Source organism: Lissotriton helveticus, chromosome 6, assembly GCF_964261635.1.
Source record: "Lissotriton helveticus chromosome 6, aLisHel1.1, whole genome shotgun sequence".
NCBI lineage: Eukaryota > Metazoa > Chordata > Amphibia > Caudata > Salamandridae > Lissotriton > Lissotriton helveticus.
In genome coordinates, this window is record NC_136067.1 from 1,590,344,164 (window position 1) to 1,590,369,273 (window position 25,110).

The 25,110-nt window shown below is 48.9% G+C and overlaps 1 protein-coding gene across 2 annotated transcripts in view; it reads left to right on the top strand.

Moving 5' to 3' along the window:
- Nucleotides 1–25,110, top strand: part of MTHFD1L (methylenetetrahydrofolate dehydrogenase (NADP+ dependent) 1 like) — a 1,218,839-nt gene that overhangs the window by 629,317 nt on the left and 564,412 nt on the right. For both annotated transcript variants that reach the window (XM_078649387.1, XM_078649386.1), the window contains exon 18: nucleotides 14,001–14,141. In XM_078649387.1, the coding sequence (XP_078505513.1) occupies nucleotides 14,001–14,141 (141 nt within the window). The remainder of the gene's footprint in view (nucleotides 1–14,000; nucleotides 14,142–25,110) is intronic.

Sequence of the window (25,110 nt, forward strand, 5' to 3'; positions counted from 1 at the left end):
GATGGCGACATTCTTGAGAAGCGCTATGCACCCCGCCACTGACAGTGGCAGCGTACGCCAGAAAGTCATTTGCGCTCTCAAGAAGGTAACAGCCCTTTGTAAATTGCCATCATAGAAGTCTGCATTCGCATGGTACACCCTAATACCCAAATAGCGAAATGTGGCGGACTGCCAGGCCACTTGCGTCTGGTGGATTATGAGTTGGGGATCTGGCAGCGAACAGGTAAAAGTAAACGAGCAGGACTTAGATCAGTGTACCTTAAGGCCAGAAAGATGAGCAAAGCGAACAAGCGTTGGGGACCTACGCTCCATCCCAGATGTGGTTGCCCTAAGGTAAATGAGTAGGTCATCGCCATAGAGAGAACAAAAGTGCAGGCCATCTTTCAGTGAAATACCTCATTCTGCACTCCCAGCACGGAAGGCAAGCGCCAGAGCCAGCGGTTCAATCGCAATGAGAAAAGCAGGGGCAAAAACAGGCAGGCCTATTGAGTGCCTCTGTGAAATTGGAATGATTCCGATACCAGGGGGCCAGACTTAACCCTGACCAGTGGGTGAGTGTAGAGTAGCTTGACCAGCTATAAATAGTGGTCCCCAATACCATAACGCGCTAAGGTTTTGGATGGAAAGGCCCTTTCCAGCAAGTCAAAGGCATTGGCCAAATCCAGCACCAGAAAGTTCACCCGAGACCATGTTTCTAACTCATACTTCAAGATGCGGAAAAAGCGTCTCAAGTTTAAGGACGTATTGCGGGATGGCACAAATCTATTCTGATCAGGGTGAACCAGAAGACGTGCCAGCCGAGTAGCCAATATCTTTGATGCACTTTGCACACTGTGTTGAGCAGCACCATAGGCTGGTATGAGCCCATATCAGTGGGGTCTTTGGTTTAGGAAGGGATAGAAGTAGCGCTTCGTGTAGGGAGGTGGGAAGGCATGAGGCTGGCAGCGCCTCTTCGTAGCGGGTGTGCAACCGCCACGCCAGGAGTACTGCATATGCTGTATAAAATTCAACAGGAAAGCCTTCCGGGCCGCGGGTCTTGCCTGTTGCTAGGGCCTTGATCTCCTTCTGTATTTCAGAAAGCATGATTGGGTCCTCTAGCTCCACTTTTTGGTTGGGTGCAAGGCAGGGCATGGGAATCGTGGAGTAGAAGGCTTCAGTGTCTTGTGGGAGGACAGTGAGCCTAGATTGGAACAGTGAGGCGTAGTGGTTTGTTAGATCTAGATGTATGTCTCACTGAGTGTAGAGTAGGTCGCCAGCAGCAGATCTTGGTGCCATATTAGGCTGTTGGGGCTATTCCGATCATATTAGCCATGCCAGTAGTGTGCTGGATCTATCTGCAGTGGCATATGTATGCGCAGAGTGGGCCACATATTTCAGGCAACGCAGATGTTCCAGGAGGGAAACATGTTCGCGCTGTGCCACCAGTAGGTGATGAGAGTCCCCTGGATTCCGTGCTGCACCAGTCTCATGTTGCATGAGTGTATTCTCTATGTTGGATAGATCTTTGTCAAGCTGCCAGCAGATGTTCCAAGACACCGCCAGGCGGATGTATGACGGTACAACGCGTGCTTTTACAACGCGTAGCGTTACCATGCAGGTTTTACAACGCAAGTCGTTACAACGACTTGCGTTGGGGGGCGCTTGATAGTGAATAGTTTAATTTACTATTCCAACTCCCGTCCCCGTGGATAGTAGGGAAGGAGTTGGATAGTAAATTAAACTATTCCCTATCCTACAGCGCCCTCCAGCGCTAGTCGTAACGACTTGCGTTGTAAAACCTGCGTGGTAATGGTACCACGTTGTAAAACGTTCGTGGTAAAGGATGTTTCCCCTGCCAGGCAATGGCCCCTGGTTGCTACTTTAAAGGCATCCCTATCAGTCAGTCTACACGTTGCTGACCCATGCTTATGTTCGAAGTAGTCTTCGATGGCTATGTGCAGTGAAGCACGCAATGAGGGGTCCTCAAGTGCCACTGGCTGCAGGCGCCATGCTGGGACAGTAGGGGGGCCAGTGTCCCATGTGAGCTGAAGCCTTTGTGAGTTATGGTCAGAATAGGTATGGCCGAGGTAGTCGGTGTATTCTACAAAGGGCAGTAGGGACGATGTGCCAACAAATCGGTCAGGTCTCGCGTGTGGTGGTGGGGTGAGGAAAAGGAGTACACTTTCGTAAGTGTACTCCTCACCTCTTAATTTTACAAAAGTGATACTCCTCTTCAGCGGTTGGAAAATTACTTATTCCTAGACAACTGGCTGCTGAAGGCAAGCTTCAGTCATAGACCACCTTGGCCAACGACAGAACTCCTAATATCATTAGATGTAACCATAAATGAGCTGAAGTCCCACCTGATTCCATCACAGAGGCTTCCATTCATTGGGCCAATCCTGAACCCGCTGAGGTTCAAGGCTTTTCCTCCACCTCAGTGAGTCCGTAGAGACTTGTATGCGCAGATTCCTCACCTTAGAATATTCTTCAGGCATCCTAGTGGATCTGGAGAATCATGAGCAGTAACTCTGCGTGCTGGTAGGTGGCGTTGATCGACTTGGTGTCAGAAGTTATATTGCGGTGCGATTATATGCACAACCCTGGCATGCTGACATCAATTTCTTTATTTCCAAGCAAACCATATAGATCTGAAGAGCTAGCTCAGTCACTTTTTGACCAACTTTTTCTTCTTTGTTGGCTCTTTTTGAGCAGTGTGCTATGACATGTCCCCAACTAAACCTAGAATTTAAGTCTGTGTCTGATCTCCATTTGGTCTATCCCTGGTTCCTGGAGCCGAGGCACGATCCCAAGGCTTGCACGAGGTGCAAGTAGATGCACCCTAAGGTTGTCAAGCTCCTGGTGGTGTGCTAGAAGGCTCCTCGCCACTCCCGTTCTTGAGGCCGATCTCTGAGCGGTTCCCAGAGCCAAACCTGTAGACTATAGTCTTCCTGCTCCAAGACTTCCTTCTCCAATTTGGGTACAAGAAAAAAGTTGAAGCATTCTTCGGCTTCCTTGACCAAACATTGTGCTTCGAGGCCCCACTTCCACACTCCACCTGAGAAGCCGGTGTCAGGGCCCGATCTGCGCTGGCCCGATCTGCGCTACCCCGGCTTCCCTGGAGCTGCAGGGATGCCTGCCCAGTAAAAGGAAATTTGACGCCAGGCACACCATCTTTGGGCACAAGACTCTCTCTGGCAGGTCTTAAAGTCCAGCGGAGCCGCGGGATGCCCTAGCTGGGTTACTGCTGGCGGGTCTGCTCCCGATGACAGCTGGGTCGTCCGATTCTTCCTGGATCTGACTTGACGCAGTCAAGGTTGCCTACACCCACCACAGCCCCCCTTCCTCCAGGGCTGACCCAGATGCCGCCAACAGCACTCAACATACACACCGGTGCCGTCCAGGCCCTAACAACCCCTAGACTTGCCTTCCTTAGACATGCTCTTTACCTCAGCACATGGAGATGCGGAAGAAGGTTATGACCCATTTGAGGAGGACCTTAACCAAGGCAAACTGGAATAAGGAGCTGGGTGTTGCCAGTGGCCAGAAAATCTCCTGGACTCTGGCATCCTTTCCCCTCTGGGTCCTGATTCGGAGTAGGGCGCATCTTTTGCCACTGTGGGGCACATGGCCGCAAAGGTCCTTGATCTACAACTGCTTGTCATTGAGGTTAAAACTGATGTCTTGAAGGAGGTGCTACACCCGAATTAAGCTCAGCTGAGCCCTTGCTCCCCTTTAAAAAGACTCTCACCGGCATTCTGCTGGGATCCTGGGCTAAATCTTGCACAGGGTCTCTTGGGCATCACATGATTGCTTATTGCCATCACCCTGCCCCAGGAGACCCAGCATTCCTCTCCCGGCATCCTTCTCCTGAGAGCCTATTAGTGCAGGCCTCATCAGCCAAGCTCAACCCTAACACATTCCCTTCCACCCCACCGGGCAGGGAATCTAAGAGGCTAGATACCTACGGGAAGAGGATTTTCTCTTCTGTCTGCTTGGCCTTGTGGTCGGTGAACACCGCTTGAGTCTTGGGTTGATATATCCATGCTTCATGTGGCTCAGATGCAAAGCTGCTCCCCATGCTTCCCGAAGAGGACAGTGCCTTCCTCAACCATGCCCTGGTAGATGGTCCGGATAAAGGTAAGTGTGCCATCCAGTGGGGATTGGACACCATGGACTCCCTAGGCAGGACCATGACCTCTACCGTAGAGCTCCACCGCCATGTCACCTAGATTTTCAGGGGATCGTCAAGTGTCCCTCATTGACAGGCCATTCAATGACTCCCGCTTATTCTGCAACAGAGCGGGCATGGCGCTTAAGCTGTTTCAGGACCACCATGTCCCTGGGCTTCTCTTTTTGCCCCTCCCGCTGCCGTGGTCAGGGCATATATGGGTGCCCGCAATATCCGCCTTAGCGCCAGCCCAGCAGGAAGACCAGCCTTTTCGTGGCCGGGGTCGAGGATTCTACAAAAGATGCATAAATCACACCCAGCATGCTCTACAGTCCCCCTCCACACCACACAATCATCCCATTGGCACAACCTGCCCCAGTGGAGCAATATAACCTCTGACAAGCATGTGCTCCTAATTGTGCAGAAAGATTATACTCTTTCATTTTTGAAAACTCCTCATCCTTTGCCACCGTCCCCAGAATAGACCGTCTCTCCTTGCTCATCAGGATGTGCAGGCTCTGTTGGTCAAAGGAGCTATCGAGAGGGTGTCTTTGCCAGAGATAGTGTGATTGCTATTCCCACTACTTCCTAGTCAGGCCCGGACTGGCCGTTGCGGGCACCGTGCAATCCCCCGGTGTGCCGCAAGGGTTAGGGCCGGTTTTGGGCTTTCTGGGGGCCGTTTTTGTTACAGGGCCGTTTTTGCAGCAACGCTGCAAAAACGGCCCTGTAACAAAATAGCCGAAAACCGGCCCTGGTAAAGAGCGCGGTCGCACCCCCAACCCCCCCCCGGCCAAGCACTTTGCGAGGGCCGGTTTTTCCTTCCCAGTCCAGCCCTGTTCCTAGAGGATGGAGGCCTCCACTCCATACTAGATCTGCGCCCTCTCAACGCCTTTTGGAGGGAAGAGGAATTAAAGGTTCTGTCTGCCCTCGGTCCTGGAGCCTGGATGGTAGTGTTGGCTGCATACTCCCTCGTCAAGTCAAGATTTGTATAGCGCACTACTCACCCAGAGGGTCTCAAGGCGCTTGAGGGGGGGGGGGGGGGGGGGGGGGGGGGGTTCGCTACTTATCAGATAGCCAGGTTTTGAGTTGTTTTCTGAAGGAGAGGTGGTTCTGTGTAAGGCGGAGGTGGGTGGGGAGAGAGTTCCAGGTCTTGGCCGCTAAGTAGGAGAAAGATCTTCCTCCCATGGTAGCTCTTCGGATGCGTGGAATCGCGGCGAGGGCTTGATTGGACGATCGGAGTTGGCGGGTGGGGGTGTAAAAGGTCAGGCGCGTGTTGAGGTATTTGGGTCCTAGGTCGTAGAGAGCTTTGTGTGCGTGGGTGAGGAGACGGAATGTTATTCTCTTGTTTACGGGGAGCCAGTGGAGGTCTCTTAGGTGATCGGATATGTGGTTGTGGCGGGGTATGTCTAGGATGAGTCGGGCGGAGATGACTTCGGTGGCCTCTGATCTGAAAGGGGGAGGCGGACTCTCTGGGTTCCTCCGGCGAGGAACGAGATGATCCAATCCAATGCTTTTCCTTGTATCCCGGCGTTGCTGAGGCGTTGTACTAGGGTGCTATGACAGACCGTGTCAAACGCTGCGGATAGGTCCAGGAGGATGAGTGCAGCTGTTTCCCCGTTGTCTAATAGTGTTCGGATGTCGTCTGTGGCTGCGATGAGGGCGGTCTCGGTGCTGTGTTTGGCTCGGAATCCGGACTGTGAGGGGTCAAGGGAGCCGTTGGACTCGAGGAAGGCGGCGAGCTGACTGTTGACGGCCTTCTCTATGACTTTGGCAGGGAAAGGGAGGAGAGAGATGGGGCGGTAGTTCTTAAGTTCGGTGGGGTCTGCTGTAGGTTTCTTCAGGAGGGCACTAAGTTCAGCATGTTTCCAGCTTTCCGGGAAGGTAGCGGTGTTGAGGGAGCAGTTGATATCTCGGAGATGGGTTGCTATGATGGAGTCGGCCTTGTTGAAGATGTGGTGGGGGCATGGGTCGGTTGGTGATCCGGAGTGAATGGAGTTCATCAGGCGGATGGTGTCTTAGGTGCTTATCGGGTTCCAGGAGCAAAGGGTGGTGGTGGGGGGCTTTAGTTCGGTGGTAAGGGGGGTGGTCTGGTTGCCGAAGCTGTTATGTATGTCAGCGATTTTGCTGTGGAAGAATGAGACTAGAGAGTCGCAGAGGTCTTGAGAGGGGGTGATGTCGTTGGAGACGGCGCTGGGATTGGTAAACTCTTTGACGATGCTGAAGAGTTCCTTACTGTTGTGGGCGTTGTTGTCGATTCGATCCTTGAATGCTGATTTCTTGGAGGATCGGATCAGCTGGTGGTGTTTGCTGGTGGCGTCCTTGAGGGCGGACATGTTGTCTGTGGTTGGATTTTTTTCGCCAGGTTTTCTCGAGGGTGCAGCAGTTCTTTTTGGAGTTCTTGAGGTCATCATTGAACCAGGAGGCTTTTTTGCTACCTTTGTTGTTGTGATGGTTTTTCAGGGGTGCTAATTCGTCAGCGGAGTGGGTGATCCATTGTGCGAGATTGATGGATGCTTGATTAGGGTCCGATGATTTGGCGGGCGGGTTTTCGTTTAGAGATGTGGTGAGCTGGTCGGTGGTAATTTTGTTCCAGTTTCTGTGGGGGACTTGTTGTGGGTGGTGGTGCGTCAAGGTCTTTCTATAGTTGAAGTGGACGCAGCTGTGGTCTGTCCAGTGGAGTCCTGTGGCGTGATTGAAGGAAACGTGCTTGCTGGAGGAGAAGATTGGGTCGAGCGTGTGTCCGGCGTGGTGGGTGGGGGTGTTTACCAGTTGTTTGAGTCCGAGATTAGCGAGGTTGTCTAGAAGGGTGGTGGTGTTGCTGTCGTTGTTCTTCTCCAGGTGGAAGTTGAGGTCCCCTAGAAGAATGTAGTCCTCGGAGGGGAGGGCGTGTGGACTGATAAAGTCGGTGATGTCTTCGCTGAATTGTGTGCGGGGTCCTGGTGGTCTGTATATGAGAGTGCCTCCAAGTGTGGTCTTGGGGTCGGTGTGTATCTGGAAGTGAAGGTGTTCGGCGACTGTGAGGGTGTCGTCTGAGCTGGTCGTGATGCGGATGGTGTTCTTGTGGACGATGGCGATGCCTCCTCCTGTTTGGTTGTTGCGGTCTTTTCGGATGATCTTGTACCCGTTCGGGATGGCTGTGGCGATGTTGGGCGCTGATGAGGTGTTCATCCAGGTTTCTGTAAGAAAGGCGACGTCCGGTGATGTGGTGTCGAGTAGGTTCCATAGTTCAATGGCGTGTTTGTGGACCGAGCGCGTGTTGAGCAGGATGCACTTCAGGGGGTTGTTGTTTGGGCTCTGTTTGGTGGTAGTGGTTGCAGTGTGGGTCCTGATGCAGCAGAACTTGCAGGATTGGCAGGTGAAGGGTCCATGGGTGCGTCCTGGGGCGGCTTGGTGGCAGTTGGGGAGTCGGCCGGTGTTAAGTGCAGAGAGGGTTGCAGCGTCGTATGTTAGGCGGGTGGAGTGGATTTTACGGGGGCCAGGGGGTCTTGCGCTGGGCGCGATCCAGGCGCGGACGGGCGTAGACGGGCTTACCTTCGGCGCGCATGGGGCGCGTCCGCTGGCGCGTGAACGCTGCGTGTAAGTGGCTCTGTCATAAGTAGAGAGTGGAGGGGACGGAGCGAGGGAGGAGCAGCTGGGAGGCGGGAGCCGGGTGAAGAGTGGGGAGGGGATCTATAGAAGGTGCTGTAGGGAGCGGGGTGGGGCCGCGGGGGAGCAGCGGCTGGGAGTGGGGAGGAGAGAGGGCAGGAAAACAACAAAATGGCAGCAAACAACAACAACAAGGTGATGCAGGGCGAGATCGGGCCACAGACACTGAATCAGGCAGCAAAATACGATTAGCAGCACAAATGTAGAGCAGAGGCTGGCACCCAAATTAATATTAGCAGCAAATGAACAGGCAGCAAATACAATGGCAGCAAATACGATACCAGCACAAATGTAAAGCACAGGCTGGCACCCCAAATTAATAATGGCAGCAAATGCACAGGCAGCAAATACGATGGCAGCAAATACGATACCAGCACAAATGTAAAGCACAGACTGGCACCCCAAATTAATAATGGCAGCAAATGCGCCCAGCAGCCAATACACTATGCACACAGATTAATAATAGCAGCAAATGCACAGGCAGCAAATACGATACCGCAGGCGAGTATGGTACAGAGCACACTATGGCACAGAGATTGTGGACGCGATGGCCAGGAGCGGGTGGAGCGACCGTGTCGGACGAAGTCAGGACGGTCACAGCTCTATGTCGCTCCGGTTTACCCTAATGTTTCCGTTGGAGGGAGGAGCAGCTGGGAGGCGGGAGCGGGGTGAAGAGTGGGGAGGGGGATCTATAGAAGGTGCTGTAGGGAGCGGGGGTGGGGCCGCGGGGGAGCAGCGGCTGGGAGTGGGGAGGAGAGAGGGCAGGAAAACAACAAAATGGCAGCAAACAACAACAACAAGGTGATGCAGGGCGAGATCGGGGCACAGACACTGAATCAGGCAGCAAAATACGATTAGCAGCACAAATGTAGAGCAGAGGCTGGCACCCAAATTAATAATAGCAGCAAATGCACAGGCAGCAAATGCACAGGCAGCAAATACGATGGCAGCAAATCGGATCCAGCACAAATGTAAAGCACAGGCTGGCACCCCAAATTAATAATGGCAGCAAATGTGCCCAGCAGCCAATACGCTATGCACACAGATTAATAATAGCAGCAAATGCACAGGCAGCAAATACGATACCGCAGGCAAGTATGGTACAGAGCACACTATGGCACAGAGATTGTGGAAGCGATGGCCAGGAGCGGGTGGAGCGACCGGCCCACATGCGATACCTGCGAATCCTGGTGGGCCACGAGCATTTCCAGTTTGCTGTGCTCCCCTTTGGCCTTACTAAATCCCCTCGGTGTTCACAAAAGTGATGGTGGTGGTTGCAGCACATCTTCGGAGGTTCTAGACTTCCCCTTCCCCGATGTCTGTTTGCTGACGGCACGTTGACCCCAGGCAGTCATCACTCCTCTCTGGATTGCGGCGAACCTTTTGCACTTGCTGGGTTTAAGTATCAACATGCCTAAGTCACACCTGAATCCTTCTCCGATGCTCCCTTTCATCTGACCCATTCTGGATACAGTGCAGTTCTTTGCCTACCCTCAGGAGCAGGGAGACCAGGACATTCGGGCTATGACCCCAATGTTTCAGCCTCAGTCCTGGTTTTTGGTGAGTCTGACTGTGGCCGCCTGCATCCTGATGTTTAAGCATGCTTGATGGTATATGAGGGCTCTGCAGTGAATTCTGAAGTCCCAGTGGGCACAGTATCGGGGAAACTCTTTCCGACCTAGTCCAGATTTCGAAGGAGACTGCAAAAGATCTGCATTGGTGGCTAGCGGACCGCAATTGGGTCAACGGCAGATGTCTCTCCCTTCCCCCGTCCAGAATTGACAGTTGTGACAGATGCATCGCTTCTGGGTTGAGGCAGCCACCTGACAGTGGTGGAGATCAGAATACTCTGGTCTCCGGCAGAAGCTCAGCTTCACATATATCTTCTGGAGCTTAGGGTTATCAGCTTGACATTGCAAGCCTTCCTCCCATCCATCAAAGGATGGCCAGTCCAGGTGTCCATGGACAACACCACAACCATGTGGTATTGCTACCAACGGGGAATTGTGGGCCCTGTGCCAGGAGACTCTGCGTGTCTGCACCTGGCTGGAGTGCTAAAACATCTTCCTGGTCGTACAACACTTGGAAGGATCCCTGAACGCAGGGGCAGATAAAATCACCCGTCGATGCCTTGTGGATCACGAATGGCAATTATATTTGGAGTTAGCTCAAGGTCTGTTCCTAGAATAGGGAGAACCTTGGCCCAATCTGATCCCTACCACCAAGAACGCGCAATGTCATTTTTGCATGTTGGAGTTTCCAAAGTGTCTCTCGCTTAGATATAATCTGCCTCAATTGAAACTCTGGATTCCTGGGCGCTTTTCCGCTGATACCACTCCTGCCCCAAGTTCACGAGAAGATTATGCCCGACTGGGCCTAAGTCATCCTAGTGGCTCCGGATTAGGCACAGAGAGTATGGTATCCCGAACTCATGAGAATCTGTCTTCTGGTCAGGATGCCCCATCGGTTGGATCGCCTGTCCACCAATTGGGCATGGGTCTATGACCAAATCAGTACACTCTCCACCTTCATGCCTGGAGATTTGAGCGCAACAGTTGAGGATTTTCGATCTCCCTCCTGAGGCCTGTAATGTAATCTTGGCAGCCTAGTGTCCTTCCACCATAACTTTTTACGCCTGCCGTTGAGAGAAGTTTGTGGCTTGGTGTTCCTCACCCCATGTTCACCCCCTTTCTGCTGGAGATATACCTATGTTCTTTATCTTTAACCCAGCAGGGCCTTGCCGTGGGCACTGTTAAGTGTTACCTGTTGGTTATTTCAGCTTTCCTGCGGTTGCCAAATCAACCCTCCCTTTTCAAGTTGCCACTTGTGACTCATTTTGTGAAAGGTTTAGAGCCTTTGTTTCTCCTACCCTTTTTGTGATGCCCCAGTTTGGTGTTCACATACCGCATGTGTTCTCCCTTTTAGCACTTACTCAGTTGCGGTTTGTGGCTCTTGACAATCAAGGCAGGATTCTTGGTGGCCATTACGTCAGCCAGGAGGGTCAGCGACCTTAAAGCTGTCAGTTCATCTCCCATATACCAGTTTTTCCCAGACAAACTGATCCTTCTAATGCACTTGCTTCTTTCCGCATGAAGATGGTCTCCCTTTCATTTCAGACAGAACATCACGATGCCTACATTCTGTTTGCTCTACTTCATACTTCTATGGAGGAAAAGAAGCTCCATCGCCTCGACCAAAAGAGAACTCTCTATTTTTACATCGATCGCACCAAAAACCATTGGATGGAAGATAATCTCTTCATTGGGTTCAATGGAGCAAGGAAGAGCAAGGCTATGCAGAAATAGACCATGTCTCGATAGATTGTACTCTGCATTAAAATCTGCTACACATTAGTGAAGAAGCTGCCCCTGAAGGCTTAGGGGCTCATTCCACCAGTGCCAAGGCTGCTACTCCTGCGTTAGCACATGGGGTACTTGCTTTGGACATCTACCAGCTTCATGAAGCAATACTGCGTGGACAGTCAAGTCTGTTAAAACGGGCTTTAAATTTGCCTGCTCGGTCATCCAGGCCTTTTTGATTTAAGTCAGTTTGTAGTCTAATACCCACCCCCGAAAGTTTTGCTTGGGTATATATTTTAAGGTGAGGAATCTGCGATTACACGTCTGTATCAGAAGACAAGTTACATTCTAACTCATTTTTTCCGATGAATACTCTACCATAGATGTCCCATCGATCATCCCCATTATGTGAACTGGACTCTTCATCTATAAGATCCCATTGGACACTGCACACTAGCCCAACATTGATTTTTATGTGGCTCCGGGATTTTGTCACAGAAAGAGTCACAAAAGAAACTGTAAGCACAGTGGGACAATACAGCATCACTTCCGACGACGTTGATGAGGAGCTGATCAATGACCCCTATTGTAGTGCTAAGGTAGTGTTCACGATTTTCCTGATAGGATCTGATGCACGGGGAATATTCTAAGGTGAGTAATCTGTGATTAGATAGTCTTAATGGGAATATTTATTACCAAAGGTAAGTAACTTGTTCCTTGGGTTCAGTCCTGGATTCTGGTGTGGATGACTGTGAGGCTTCTTTACCTCTTAGCCCTGTGCATCCTTCTTGTCATCCATACCTGATGGCACTTGTGGTACCTGCAGTGGAACCTGAAATCCTAACTGGCCCAGCATCAAGGCACCTTTCCAGCTCCATCCAGGTCTTAAAGGAGAGTGGGTGCAGGGTCTAAGCTGCTTTACAGTTCTGGAGATGTCTGGGGCAACAGAACCTCTTTCAAGTTATCAACCACCAGGGTCCCTGCACCCAGAGCCGACGAATTGAGCTGATATCGCCTGGCAAGGCATGAGTGGTGTTTGCATCTGGAGGTGGCACAGGGCTTTTATGATCAGTGGAAACGTGCTGGCTTGATCTATTTGCCACTTTTGATCATGCAGTGGCAATGATTTTGTGTTTTGGAGTTTCTGTGAGTGTGTTCATTAGGAGATGAATTCTGGCTGCAATGGAAAGGAGGACTCCTGTATGCCTTCCCGCTGCTACCTATTATGCCTTGATTTCTGAAGAAAATGAATAAGAAATTGTTCCCAAGTCATCCAAATTTGCCTTAATTAGTCGTGGAGAATATGGCACTGAGACCTCATGAGCATTATCATCTGTCCTGGGGTCAGGTTACATCTTTGGGAGGACCTCCTTTCTCAGCAATAGGGTAAGATACTTAGCCCACATTTCACAACTTGCACCTCCAAGCATGGAGATGGAGCGGCAGCACATAAATGCGTTTGAGTTGTCATCTGAGATGGTGGGTGTCATCCTTGCTTCAACTGCCTTACACAGAATCCATCTATGCTGGGGACTACAACAAGTTTGAAATTAGGTGTGATGCCAGGCACACTGACCTCTTACAAACGAAGCTGTCATGTATTTTCTTGCTTGTTCTCTCTTTAGCCTAGAAAGGCCTTGCAGTGGGCATTGTAAAAGGTTATTTGTCTACCCTTTTAGCCTTCCTATGTTTTCTGGGTCAGCTGTCCTTGTTTAACCCCTTCCGTGCTCCAGTTGGCTGTCGCAAGCAGCACCTCGCTGGTGCTGCAAACTGCCAACGGCCGACGCAGCCCCGCCCACTCCGTGGAACGCCCGCACTGCGGCGAAATAATCGCCGCGGTAAGCGGGTTAAATCAATAACTGTGGTGCGGTTCACTAAAGGTTTGACAGATGCTACTTCTCAGACCATTTGTGATGCCCTACTGGAACCTTAACTTGGCCCGACATTTCTTAGGTGTACTTCCTTCTAGCCTATGCATAGTTGCTTATTGCGTCTTTATACTCTAAAGACCTTCTTCCTGGTTGCGATTGCTAGCTCGTTGCGTGAGTAAGCCGCAGGCTCTTTCAACGCATCTACCCCACATCACCACAATCTCCAACAAATCTGTGCGGAGAATTCTTGAGGCCTTTTGACCCAAATGTTGTGACTCAATTCGACATTAATCAATCTACCATTGCTCTTTTCAAGCTCTTATCCTATTATCATGGGCATCAATTCACCAAAATGCCTGGGGTAGCGAAAGGGACATTGCACACCATTTGACCTTTATTTTGGCTCACACACACATGCTTAAACATACCCACACATTCACACACTCCCTCTCATATAAACATACTCGCCTGCAAGCATGCACACAACGCACATTTAAAAGCATTTTGTACGCACCTTAGCTGTCCGATAGGGTCATATTCTAGCTCATTATACTCCATCTTTATCACACAATAGTGAATATTATTATTCACTATTTGTATAATAAAGTATTTGACAGAAAACCAGGAAAATGGAGCTCCAACCGAGTCCATAAGGACGAGCTGCTCCTGTGTTCCATACACTGATTTTGCCACCTCTGTGGCCAGGGGTCGCAAAGGCAGTGCCAGGCGTGGCAAGGGGCGGGCCAGGGGTCGCAACCCCTAAATTACGTCCATGCCTATTATCCTTTGTTCCAAAGCGCTCTGTCAATCTTATGGTTTATGAACTAGAGCAAACACTCTCAAAACAAAATAAGTAAAATAAAAATGTCTGAGGATTTGAATCCTACAACAAGCCACTGCGGTTGTCAGTTGTTGGGAGGTACATCCTCCCAATTCTTATGCCTGTGGCAAGATTTACAGTCTCTGGCTCTGTGCAGGTTATGTCCTAGTAGTAAACCACTATATGAACTGTACCGTGACTTGTCTTTCCCTCAGGCTCAGTTTGACATTGCTGTCGCCAGTGAAATCATGGCCATCCTCGCTCTGACCGATAGCCTGCCCGACATGAGGGAGAGGCTGGGGAAGATGGTCGTGGCCAATGACAAGAGAGGGCATCCAGTGACTGCAGAAGACTTGGTGAGTACTCCACCAGCTTGCATCAGACTGATATGTGCACGTGGTCCAAGGGATGACATTTCATGATCCAGGAGTGATGTGTATAAAATCTTTTTACAAGTTTATCCTTTTTCTTTGCACATCCTTTACAGGTGTTACATTTGATTTCATGACCTTCAGGATTGACAAAATGTTTTGTACTGCTTCTTTAGTACGTTGTTTCCCTACAGCCGTAGTATTTCTTTCAGTTAGTTTTCCAAAGTCAACCTTATTGTGATACACAGCTTCTAGATCATTTTCACATTGTCTGGCAGAGGCTCATTTTTCTGTCTGTATATTTTGCTTTGGAAGAATCTCCATGTATATTTTGTTTTCTGGTATCAGTACGCTGATGGTGATGCTTGCTTAGCACCCTGCTTAGTTTTCAACTGTTACCATTCCCCCTGTCATTCTCCTAAACCTCTGTTATTTTGATCTTTGTCTGCTTTTGGTGTTTGTTTCCTGTTATTATCTCCAGTCCTTTATGCATGCAATATATATGTATTGTCTTGGTCGCTGTGCGTCTGAAAAGTGCTCTGCATGTTTGCATTCATTGAATTCAAGTACACATTTTAATACATCGCCAGAAGTATTAACATTTCTCATTGTCTGTTTATGAAATAGATGTTGGTCTGTGCAAAACAAGTTTGTAGAACTACAGAGTGTAGCATCAACTTGTTGTGTGAGATGTGCATTCTTTTTCCAACAGGACGCTACGTATATACAAATTAAAAGCAGCGGTTAAAAAGGGTAGAAAATGTCTCTCTTAAAAGACCTGTTTGCCACCAGCGTTTCCTACCAATTATTTTACTGCTTTGCAAAACTGTAAAAAGTAAATCATGTGATAACCGAATTTGCTGGACTCATTCTGTTGACCCTGTAATAAGAAAGACTACTTGAACTCGGCCAGGATTTGAACCAGTGGCTGCAGAGACGAGCAGGTCATATCAATTAATGTTTATCTGAGTTATATTTACTTTCCTACGTTGACTCGAGTGATCCTCTTCACATTTAATGCAGATTTAATCTATTATATCACTCTATTGTTGCATAGGTAAAAAGAGGTGACGGGGACTAGTTATATTGAACGAGTCCGTTTTTAGGTTGAGCCTGGGCACAGCATGCGCTGCTCTGCGAGGCATGCTGTATTGGAGTATGTACTTGAAGTCCCACCCACTCTCTGCCTATATTTATCATTGGCTTATGTCATTGTCCTTCATAAATGATGGATGCTGATTCGTTAATAGGCTTTTTAGTCCCTCCTTAGTACCGCCTTGTCTTCTTTTGTAACCTCCCATGGCGACTGGCCCTTTTACTTCGGTCGCGACACAGTATGTCTTATTTAGTCTCTAAGCACTTTTTTTAATGGTTTTCTCCTACTGCAGGCACGACATGCGTGCTTTCACATTTCAAGCAGTCCCGGGCAATGGGGTCCGCTTCTTTGAAGTGAAATAAGTCTCGCATTTACAAGAGTTTGAGCTATTGCCATTGTAACTGACAATAGCTTAAACTCTCGTAAATGCGAGACCTATTGCATTGCAAATGCTTGTTTTTCATTCTGAACATGTGGGGCTTTGACCTCTCAAAGAGGTCAGCTACTCAGACCTCCGTTACATGTGCTCTGTTTCCCAGGAGACACGGTTTTATTCTAAAGTAGCCTTACCTGCCACTTTGGTCAAAACTGTGTGTTCCAAATGATGCGCACAGTTTTTTTAAATGCAGCTACTGCGTGTCATAGTGAAGGGAAATAGTTTCCTTTGGCACTGAATGCTCATAATTTCAAAGGAAAACCACCCTAGACCCAAGAAGGGAGGGGAGCACAAGCCCTCAGGCCTTCCAGGTCACACCTTCCTGTGAATAATTCCTGTATCACAGGCAGTGCTTAATTTGTAAAAATGTAAGTGCCAGGGCCCCTCTCGGAGTCCACTACAGCCTACACCCGCCACTGCCAGCTGCTAATGACAGAACCAACACAACTACTAACCATCACAATCCTTCAAGTGTGACAATTCAGACTATTCCATGCAAACCCAAAGCTATAATAATGGCGTGAGCGCCATGTGTTATTCATTTTGAAAGGATATTGACTTTTTGAACGCTGTTGTGCTCATCTCAAATTTTGACAGACAGCGCCACTATGTGGTGGATTGTCACTAAAGCTGAAGCTGATAATTAAGTGTCGGTGCTGAGCTTTGGAAACCCCCAGCTCAAATTAAGTACTCAACAGGTGGGGGCCCGAACCAATACCCAGATGAGTCCAGACAAACCAAAACCATGGATTACAGGGCCACCCCCTAAAGGCAGAAAAGAATTGACCTGAGGCACTCCACGATTTTTTGTTTAAGTCATTTTCTGGCCGTATTTATCATTAACATACCTTCATTGCATTTCTAACATCATTTCACATTTTCTTTCATATTGTACATCAATGAACTTTTAGGATCATAGAATCAGGGAACTGCTATACAGTGGAAACTTCTAACCAACATTGTTGAGTCATAGTTGACCTTCCTGCTGTCCCTTACAGCACAGGGGGCTTGCGGGTCTGACCGGAAAGCCACTAGGCCCACCAGATGTAATCTTTACTGATTTAACTCCCCTGCGCCCTGACAAGGAGAGGAGCCGTGGCAAGCAAATCCACGAAGCTTTAAAAGAGCCATGCTTGAGCTACCCTAGAGGTATACACCCCCGATAGATGGGCCTCGGCAACCGGCCAGACCTTGTTCCCCTGGCTCAAACACCAACTTTCGTCAGTCTCAGGGTAGTACAATAGAGTACCATGGAGGGCCAAGGACAATCACTGTAGTGCACATCCCTGCTCCTGCCCTAAAGACCACTGCCCCAACTTAAGCTGAGGTTTAAAGCCAATTGTATCCAGAATTCATCGGCACCTGTCCTTGAGGCAAAGGTGTCTATCTGCCTTGTGGGCAAACATGACCTTGTCGTCGCCACCGGCTCAGATGGCAGACTGACCGAACTGGCCTCCCTCCTGTCAGACCTAGTTCTTAATTGTGGGTTGGGTTCCTCTTGGGGCAGAGGCATCCGAGCAGGGAGGTGTAAGGTCATCTTTTCCCGCTATACAGGTGAGGCTGTCCATTATCTGGGTCCCCAGCCCCAACCTTCCTCTTTAAGTGTTGTGGGGGCAACTTGGGGAAAAATGAGACAAACCCCACCATAAAAGAAAACTCCTAAAGTGAGGCTTTTAGCCCTTAACAGTCACCCCTGCTGCACCGATTTGATCAAATATTCCAAGGCAGTGTTAACATTCTCAAACAGCACAGCTCTTCCCTATGTCTTATTCACATTTCAAAATATCACATCACCTTTGAATTAACAATACTGTGCCCCCCGGTGAATCTTGCCATTGTGTGCAATCAATGATATAAAAAAAGATAATCGTCCTAAATTATTGTCCCTAGAAGAGAAATCAACCATTCCATGATCAGATTTCTCCACTGTGCTCCTTTGTTAAAAAGAAACTCCTTTGCAATGCTGTTTCTTCTGCTTTTTCATCCAATGCATTAAAGTACGCCATTAGTGAATTAAAGACGCTGCCATTACCCGCCTAGTCTGGGTTCACCTGTGCCACCTTGCCTCTACTCACCTGGCTCTCATCCTAGACTGGTATTCGTTTCAAGTGCAGTAAGTCCCTCTTTGGTGCAGCAGTCATAGTGGTCTGACTGCCAATATACTGATGAGTGCTGTGTCCTGTGGTGCTCTGTTCGAACATTATTGTGTAGATGAATCTGCATTTTCATAACCTCAATGGATTCATTTGATAGAAGGAACTTGTATTCATGCTTTGAAGGTCTGACAGTAATTTCCAGTGGTGCATTAAGGTTGCTTTTTCTACTTTATCAATAGAACTTGGTGAAACAAACTCTTATTTGATTCCAGATTTGTGGCAAGAAATCTGTGAAGCTGTGTCTAAAATCCGTTACTTAATTATGAATTGTTCTAGATGCAAAATTTGTTCTACACGCCATGTAACAGTGCGCAAACAATAATTTTCAAACTTAAAATATTATGAAGATCATTTGCGGACTGTCTGTGGTAAACACTTTTATTGACACACACGTGAAGTATATTAATTTTAAGTACTTTAGAATACCAGAGAACATTGTCAAGACTGCATAAAAAATCAGCAATATCACTACTACCAAAAATACTAGATTTGATCACATCAATTGGCTACCGTCAAGCAGTGGTATTAGTATCAAAATAGACTGCAAAGTGCATAACTCCATCCGTGTCCTCATGCCTCAGTTTCTTAAAACCAAATTAACAACCTGGAATCTATCTAAATGGTATATGATCAGGATCTCTGCATCTTTTTATTATTTCCTGTGTTCATTTGCTGAAGTTCAGAGATAGTCCTATGATTTTAGATGTCCAAAAGTAGCAAAATATTGCACCTGGAATTTGACAATCCCAAGATAGTTTAAAATCGAAATAAGGATGTGTGTCCAAAATGGGGCTCTAGTAGGAGCCATCTTCTGGAGCTCTGGCGCACAAGATCACCAGCGGACAGTTATAGGTACTCCCCCAAGCTGCCTACTACACGGATAGGGGGTCACTTGCAGCACTGATCGGCACCCAAGATTGTGTCTTACTGACAGAGCGGCCGAAGTTCTGATACCTTGGCAGCCATGGAGCCACGAGCGCTCACAAGATGGTGGCCGCAGTGAGAAGCAGGGGATAGAGGCTCTCTGGCTGGGGACAATTGCAAAAAGAACAAGTGATGGATGGACTGATGAACAATGTTGAACCCTCGCCCCCAGTACAGCGGTCTGGGCATAAATACATATTTTTTTGCTCACCACGCCATTCCACTTTAGACCCAGCCATATGCAAATAAATCTTGACCCTGCTCAGAGACGACGCCAACTCATACTGAATGGCTCTATAAACTGTGGGGACCTCTCGGCATTGAAAAACTGACTGGATCTGTGGAACATAGACTTCCATCATTCAACAAAACCTGGGGCCCATGTCTTTGATTCTTGGTGTAGAACTTCAGGGAGTTACCATGCCCTGCATACCTACCTGGGCTTTGCCTCAAAGCGACGGCGCACAATATGGACTAATGCATTGCCTGCTCTGTACAATTCTTCATGCTTGTCGCTAGCGATGGCACTGATTAACAGGCAATACCCCCTTCCCTGCATCCCGTTCTTCTCTCTTTTCCCTACCATAGGACACTTGGACTCAACTTCCCACCCCTTCCTCCCCCTGTTCCTGCCTTCCTTAAGTTAAAATACCATTTCCAAACTTATTCTCCTCAACGGCCGTTGAATATCGATGGGGTAATAGTTGTGCCTGTTTCTTTATTTTGGAAAACAATCAAATATATTTAAACCGAACATTGAAATACCTACAGAAAAACTGGTTGTTTACATAATGTGGCAGGTGAAAATTGCTTGGTTGATCTCTCCTCCAACTCGCTTAGTGTCAAGATGTCATCCGGTATAAGACCGCTCAAAAAAGTTTAACATAATTTAAGAAATATTTTATCTCCATAAAGGATACTGAAGACATTCAATGAAAGTGTGATTGCTGATAGCATAAGCGCTTGTTTTTTTTTTTATTGTGCAACACACAAGATTTTTTTTAAAGCCTCCTCCACCCAACCTCACCAGAACCTTTGTCATCCTGCCACACTGAGGAAGCATCTTTAGCAACAAAGTAGATTGCTATAAAGAAATGTAAACTGTAAGAAGAAATGTAGAAGCGTTTTATATGCCACTGTATGCAGTAAATATTGACTGTTGGCAAAATCTGAGATTTTATTTTTGTGAATTCCTAAAATGACTACTCACCTGCTTCCCAGAGAATCAGATGGGACAAGTAGGACCTTCTTGAGGCCATGACCTTGTTAACATCATCTCCTTTAACCTAAAGGTCATTATTGCAGACTACTTTCCCCATCTTTCTAGTCTAATCCTACCATGGTAAATCCTCCTCATCAAGAGTGAGCTGGACAAGCACCCAACCATTCATTGTCAATTCAAGAAGAAAGCTGTTTAAAGCCCTACTTGACATCTGTGCACAAGGTCTCCTGGCCATAAAGGCCTGATGTAAGCATCTCCCTCTGAAATCCTACTCTACCTCCAGAGAAAGTTCATATAGGTAACCCAGAAATACAATAGCACCTCCCCTTTCATGTCCAGCAAGTCAAACAGATGACCAGTGCTTTCATTTGGGTTTAAACTCATGCCCCGATTAACATCGAGCAATCATTCTTGCCTTTCTGTGGCAAAGGGCAAGCTTGCACATTGATTTTATTGAAAATCTCTGCAGCTTTTCATAACATCGACCACTGTATAATACCCGAGTGAGTATTCTTGTCAGCTGGAGCACAAGTGAATTCCTCAGTCTGGTTCTCCAGTCCATCCTGATCAGGATACCAGCCATGTCAAGTTATGCTCCTTCTTGCCTTCAACCGCTAATCTTGAATCTGGGGTTCCTCGTGCTTCTGAGCTATCGGGGAGTCTATTGTATGGTTCATCTGGCTAAGGAACTGCCTGGAAGTCCACAGCACTGACAAAGAAATGTGTGCACCAGTGGCGTCACTAGGGAGGTGCGGGGGGTGCGGACCGCACCAGGTGTCACCCCATCTGGGGGTGACACCAATCTTAGTTACCTGCTGCAGCAGCTTCAGACAGCGCGCCACTCATGCACCGCACCACCAGACCACCTCCCCGATCATACTGTGTATGCGTGGGTGATGATCGTCATCACTGGTGTCTGGTGTGGTGGTGCGATACCTGCGGATGCGTGCGGCGTACCCACTGGACAAGCTGGCACTGGCAGAAGCATGGGCAGAAGAACTGAATTTAGTGCAGTGTGAATTATTGCACGCACGGCCGGCTACCGATATTCGAAACAGTCAGTACGACCCCAGCAGCAGTAGTTTGGGTCCCAGGGCCGTCAATCTTAGCCTACTCCAATGACTGCCCTGGGACAGACCCGCGCGCTGTGCGAATTTGACTTGCCCTCTGACGCGTCACGGCGGTCACGCGCCCGCCAGGGAGAGTGCGTGCGCGGTGGTGGTGCGGCGTGAGAATAAAGAAGAAATTACGACGACACCACGGGTCCGGTTCGGCACTATCTTTTGTGTCTCCCCCAGTTTTCAAATTGGAACGGTGAGAGTCTGAGAGACTAGAGAAATAATATACTGATAATAATTTTATAATATATGAATACTTATTACTGCATGTCATGCATGTCCATGAAGTAAAGTACGTAAAAAATGTGGCACTGGCAGTGCAGTGGCACACAAATGATGATCAGATTCAGTACATACATGCTTTGTTTCTTTCAGTTTTATTTTTTAATGGCACGAAACCACCCTAGTGACGCCACTGTTGGGGGCAACAGGCAGTAAGAGGGTAAGAAGCTTATGTGTGGGACGGTGGCAGTGGGGACGCTTGGGGTGTATCCAGGGAGGTCCCCAACAGAAGCTGGGGCTCCTTAGTAAAACAGAGCTTTGGTTAACCATGAGGGGTCTGTGAGCTCGGCCTCTAAATCTGGCGTTTGATGCCACGGGCTGCAGAAACGTATGTTCCAAACGGTTTGTTTGTAGGAGGATGGGCACCTCAGTGTCACGTTAAGATGGATGGATGAGGCTGGTCCAAACACCCTCCTACAGGAAGAACAGGATGACCTCCAGTGCCTGTGTGGGTAACCGCTCCTCTGTGATGCTGCTAGAGCAGAAGCGAATGTTCCAGGCAGTTGGTTTGCCAGGGGATGGGTCCGACTCCCACGGCGCCACATTGAGATGGATGGGGCGGGTCCAACGACCCCACCTACAGGCTGAAAGAATAGGGTGACCCTCCGTGCCTGTGGGTATCCGCTCGTATTTGATGCTGCTAGTGCAGGAGTGAATGTCCCAAGCGGATGGTTTGTGTGAGGATGGGTACTACGGTGCCAGGTCAAGATGGGTGGATAGATGAATGGATGGATGGATCGATCGATGGGGGTGGCCCAAACACCCTCCTACAGGCTGAAGTTACACGGTGGGCCCAGTGCCTGTGGTTAACTGCTCCTCTGTGATGCTGCTAGAGCAGGCAGGAACAGAATATAGCATTCGCTCATCGGCCCAGTTTGCTGGATTAGTTTAAAAAGGCACATGAGAAGGAATATTCCTTAACACCAATATTGCGCAGTCCTAGGTCTTAGGCTACTGCTGCTTTGTGTTGTATTTTAATAAAGGAAGCCTGCCCATTTCTCTGCAAGGTCTTCCTAACATTGCACCTGAGACCTCTGCAGCACTACTAATTCTTTTTCAACTACGCATGTGCCTAGAGTCACCATAGCACCTTGTTTCTTGATGACCAGAAATCAAGAGTACTTCCTGTTGTCGTTGTGGCACTAAACTGGTGCTTTTTGTACGTGACCCCCAGTGCATTGTATCAGACGTGAAGGCCATTACCTTACATAACAGCCTTCCATTCGTTTAGGGGGTCTTGCTTGATGGTCGTGGGTGTTTACTTGAAAACAGTGACAGCCTGCACTATGACAACCTCACTGCACTTTGTGCAGCTTCCAGTGATAGTGCAGTGGGAGCTGACTTGCTGCCTCCTTCTCCTTCCAGCACACTTCTCAGAATGATGCCTCAGATACTCCATGTCTTCTGTGGGGTATACCCCCACAGACAGATTACCGAGTGCCCTCCTTACCAAGGTGTGCAGCAGGTATTTGTGCCCATTCGTGACCCTTGTCATTCAGTCCTGGTGCATCTAGGTGGATGAAGATTCTTTGTCAGGGTGGCTAGATTGTATGGCCCTGGGTCTCGGAATGTGGTTTGGCTCATCCTGGGTTTGATGAAAAGTGGAAACCTTGTCATTGGTCAATATTCGTGCTTTTCCTTCTAACTAGTAGTAGCAAGTGATGGTCAAAACTTTAAATATATAGATTTTTTTTGTATTCCTTTTCCAGTACTAGGCATAATTGTTTCATTGCAAATTAGACTAGAACAAGTGACCAACATCTTTTACACAGAATGGCTGGTTCAGATCAAGTGAGTAATAGTGAAGAACTGAGCCTCATGGTGTTCAGTATGAAATGGGCAACAGGGTCGTAGGCAGATTATCTGTAAAGGTGCAGTTTGTGTCCACCAAAGGTTGTCTTGTTGCACTGCAGCGTGCAGGGGGCTTCCATCCAGATGCAAGTCTGGGATGGAGTAGCAGGCCTTTCCTGTAGCTATTGAGGCCCTCACTGACTACTTTAGAGACGGGCACTACCACTGTAAAGAGTAGAGTGATGCACTACAGTTAGATCCTCGCCACTACCCTGCTCCTCCGAGCGGGAAGATCTCTAGCATGGGCAGGTGCTTAGGACCCCTGCAGCTCCACTCTGTTTTTTGCTTGAAGAATCAGCCACCCCCCCCCCCCAATGTTTTCTTAGGTCCCCCCCCCCCCCGGTTGAGACAGTCCACTTCCTGCTTGCTACAAAGGATGGTGTACTGGGAAGACCTCTAGCATACTAATAAAGCAAAAGGGAACCCCTGAGGAAACTATAACTAGGCAGAGTAGCAGGGAAATCAAAAACACTTAAGACAGACAAGAGATCTGCCTAGGTGGGATAAATCTATGGGCTCATATAAAGTCCCAAATTTCTACACACAGTCCGAAGCCCACTATATTCACCAGTGTCATAACATCAGATGGTGCAGGCGGAGGGGAGATGGTGCAGGCAGAGGGGGAGAAGATGCAGGCAAGGGGAGATGGTGCAGGCAGAGGGGAGATGGTGCAGGCAGAGGGGAGATGGTGCAGGCATAGGGGAGATGGTGCAGGCATAGGGAGAGATGGTGCAGGCAGAGGGAGAGATGGTGCAGGCAGAGGGAGAGATGGTGCAGGCAGAGGGAGAGATGGTGCAGGCAGAGGGGAGATGGTGCAGGCAGAGGGGAGATGGTGCAGGCAGAGGGGAAGATTGTGGATGCAGTGGGGAGAGAGGGTGCAGGCGGAGGGGAGATGGTGCGGACAGAAGGGAGATGGTGCAGGTAGAGGGGGAGATGATGCAGGTAGAGGGGGAGATGATGCAGGCAGAGGGGGAGATGATGCAGGCAGAGGGGGAGATGATGCAGGCAGAGGGGGAAATGATGCAGGCAGAGGGGAGATGGGCAGGCAAAGGGAGGGATGGCGCAGGCAGGGGGAGAGATGGTGCAGGCGGAGGGAGAGATGGCGGATGCAGAGGGAGAGATGGTGCAGGCGGAGGGAGAGATGGAGCAGGTTGAGGGGAGATGGTGTAGGCAGAGGGAGAGATGGTGCAGGCGAAGGTAGAGATGGTGCAGGCGGAGGGGAGATGGTGCGGACAAAGGGAGAGATGGTGCAGACAGAGGGGAGATGGTGCAGACAGAGGGGAGATGGTGCAGGCAGAGGGAGAGATGGTGCAGGCAGAGGGGACATGGTGCAGGCAGAGGGTGAGATGGTCCATCTGGTAAGTTGTGAGGGGGTGACACCATGAGTTACCCGCACCGGGTGACACCAGCCCTAGTGACGCAATAAATAGCATTGTTAAAGGAGTGCGGGAGCTCACCAATCTGCACACTGTAAACGGCTAGAATTGGATGCTACACAGCTGGCTGTACCTCAACAGTCAGAAGTTGAACATGCCACCTTTAGCGCTGCAGATTCATAATGACTCACATTGTCCTGGCCAGGTTAAATGGGGCCGTCCTCTACCCCATTACAGAACTTGTGGAACCTGGGCGTGTAGTTTGATAGTGATCACTGATTCACCCACCACATTAAAGCTGCATGCACGTTTAATTTCTTTCAACTCTGTCAACATTGAGGAGTTTTACCTCTAGAACTTCCCCATAAAATGAGCTCTTGTGCTTACTTTAGTAAACCCTTGGGTCGGCTACTATCATGCCCTCAACAATGGGGCTTCCAAAAAAGGACCTCATCTACTCATAATTCCATCTTATTCTATGTACTAAGCTGCA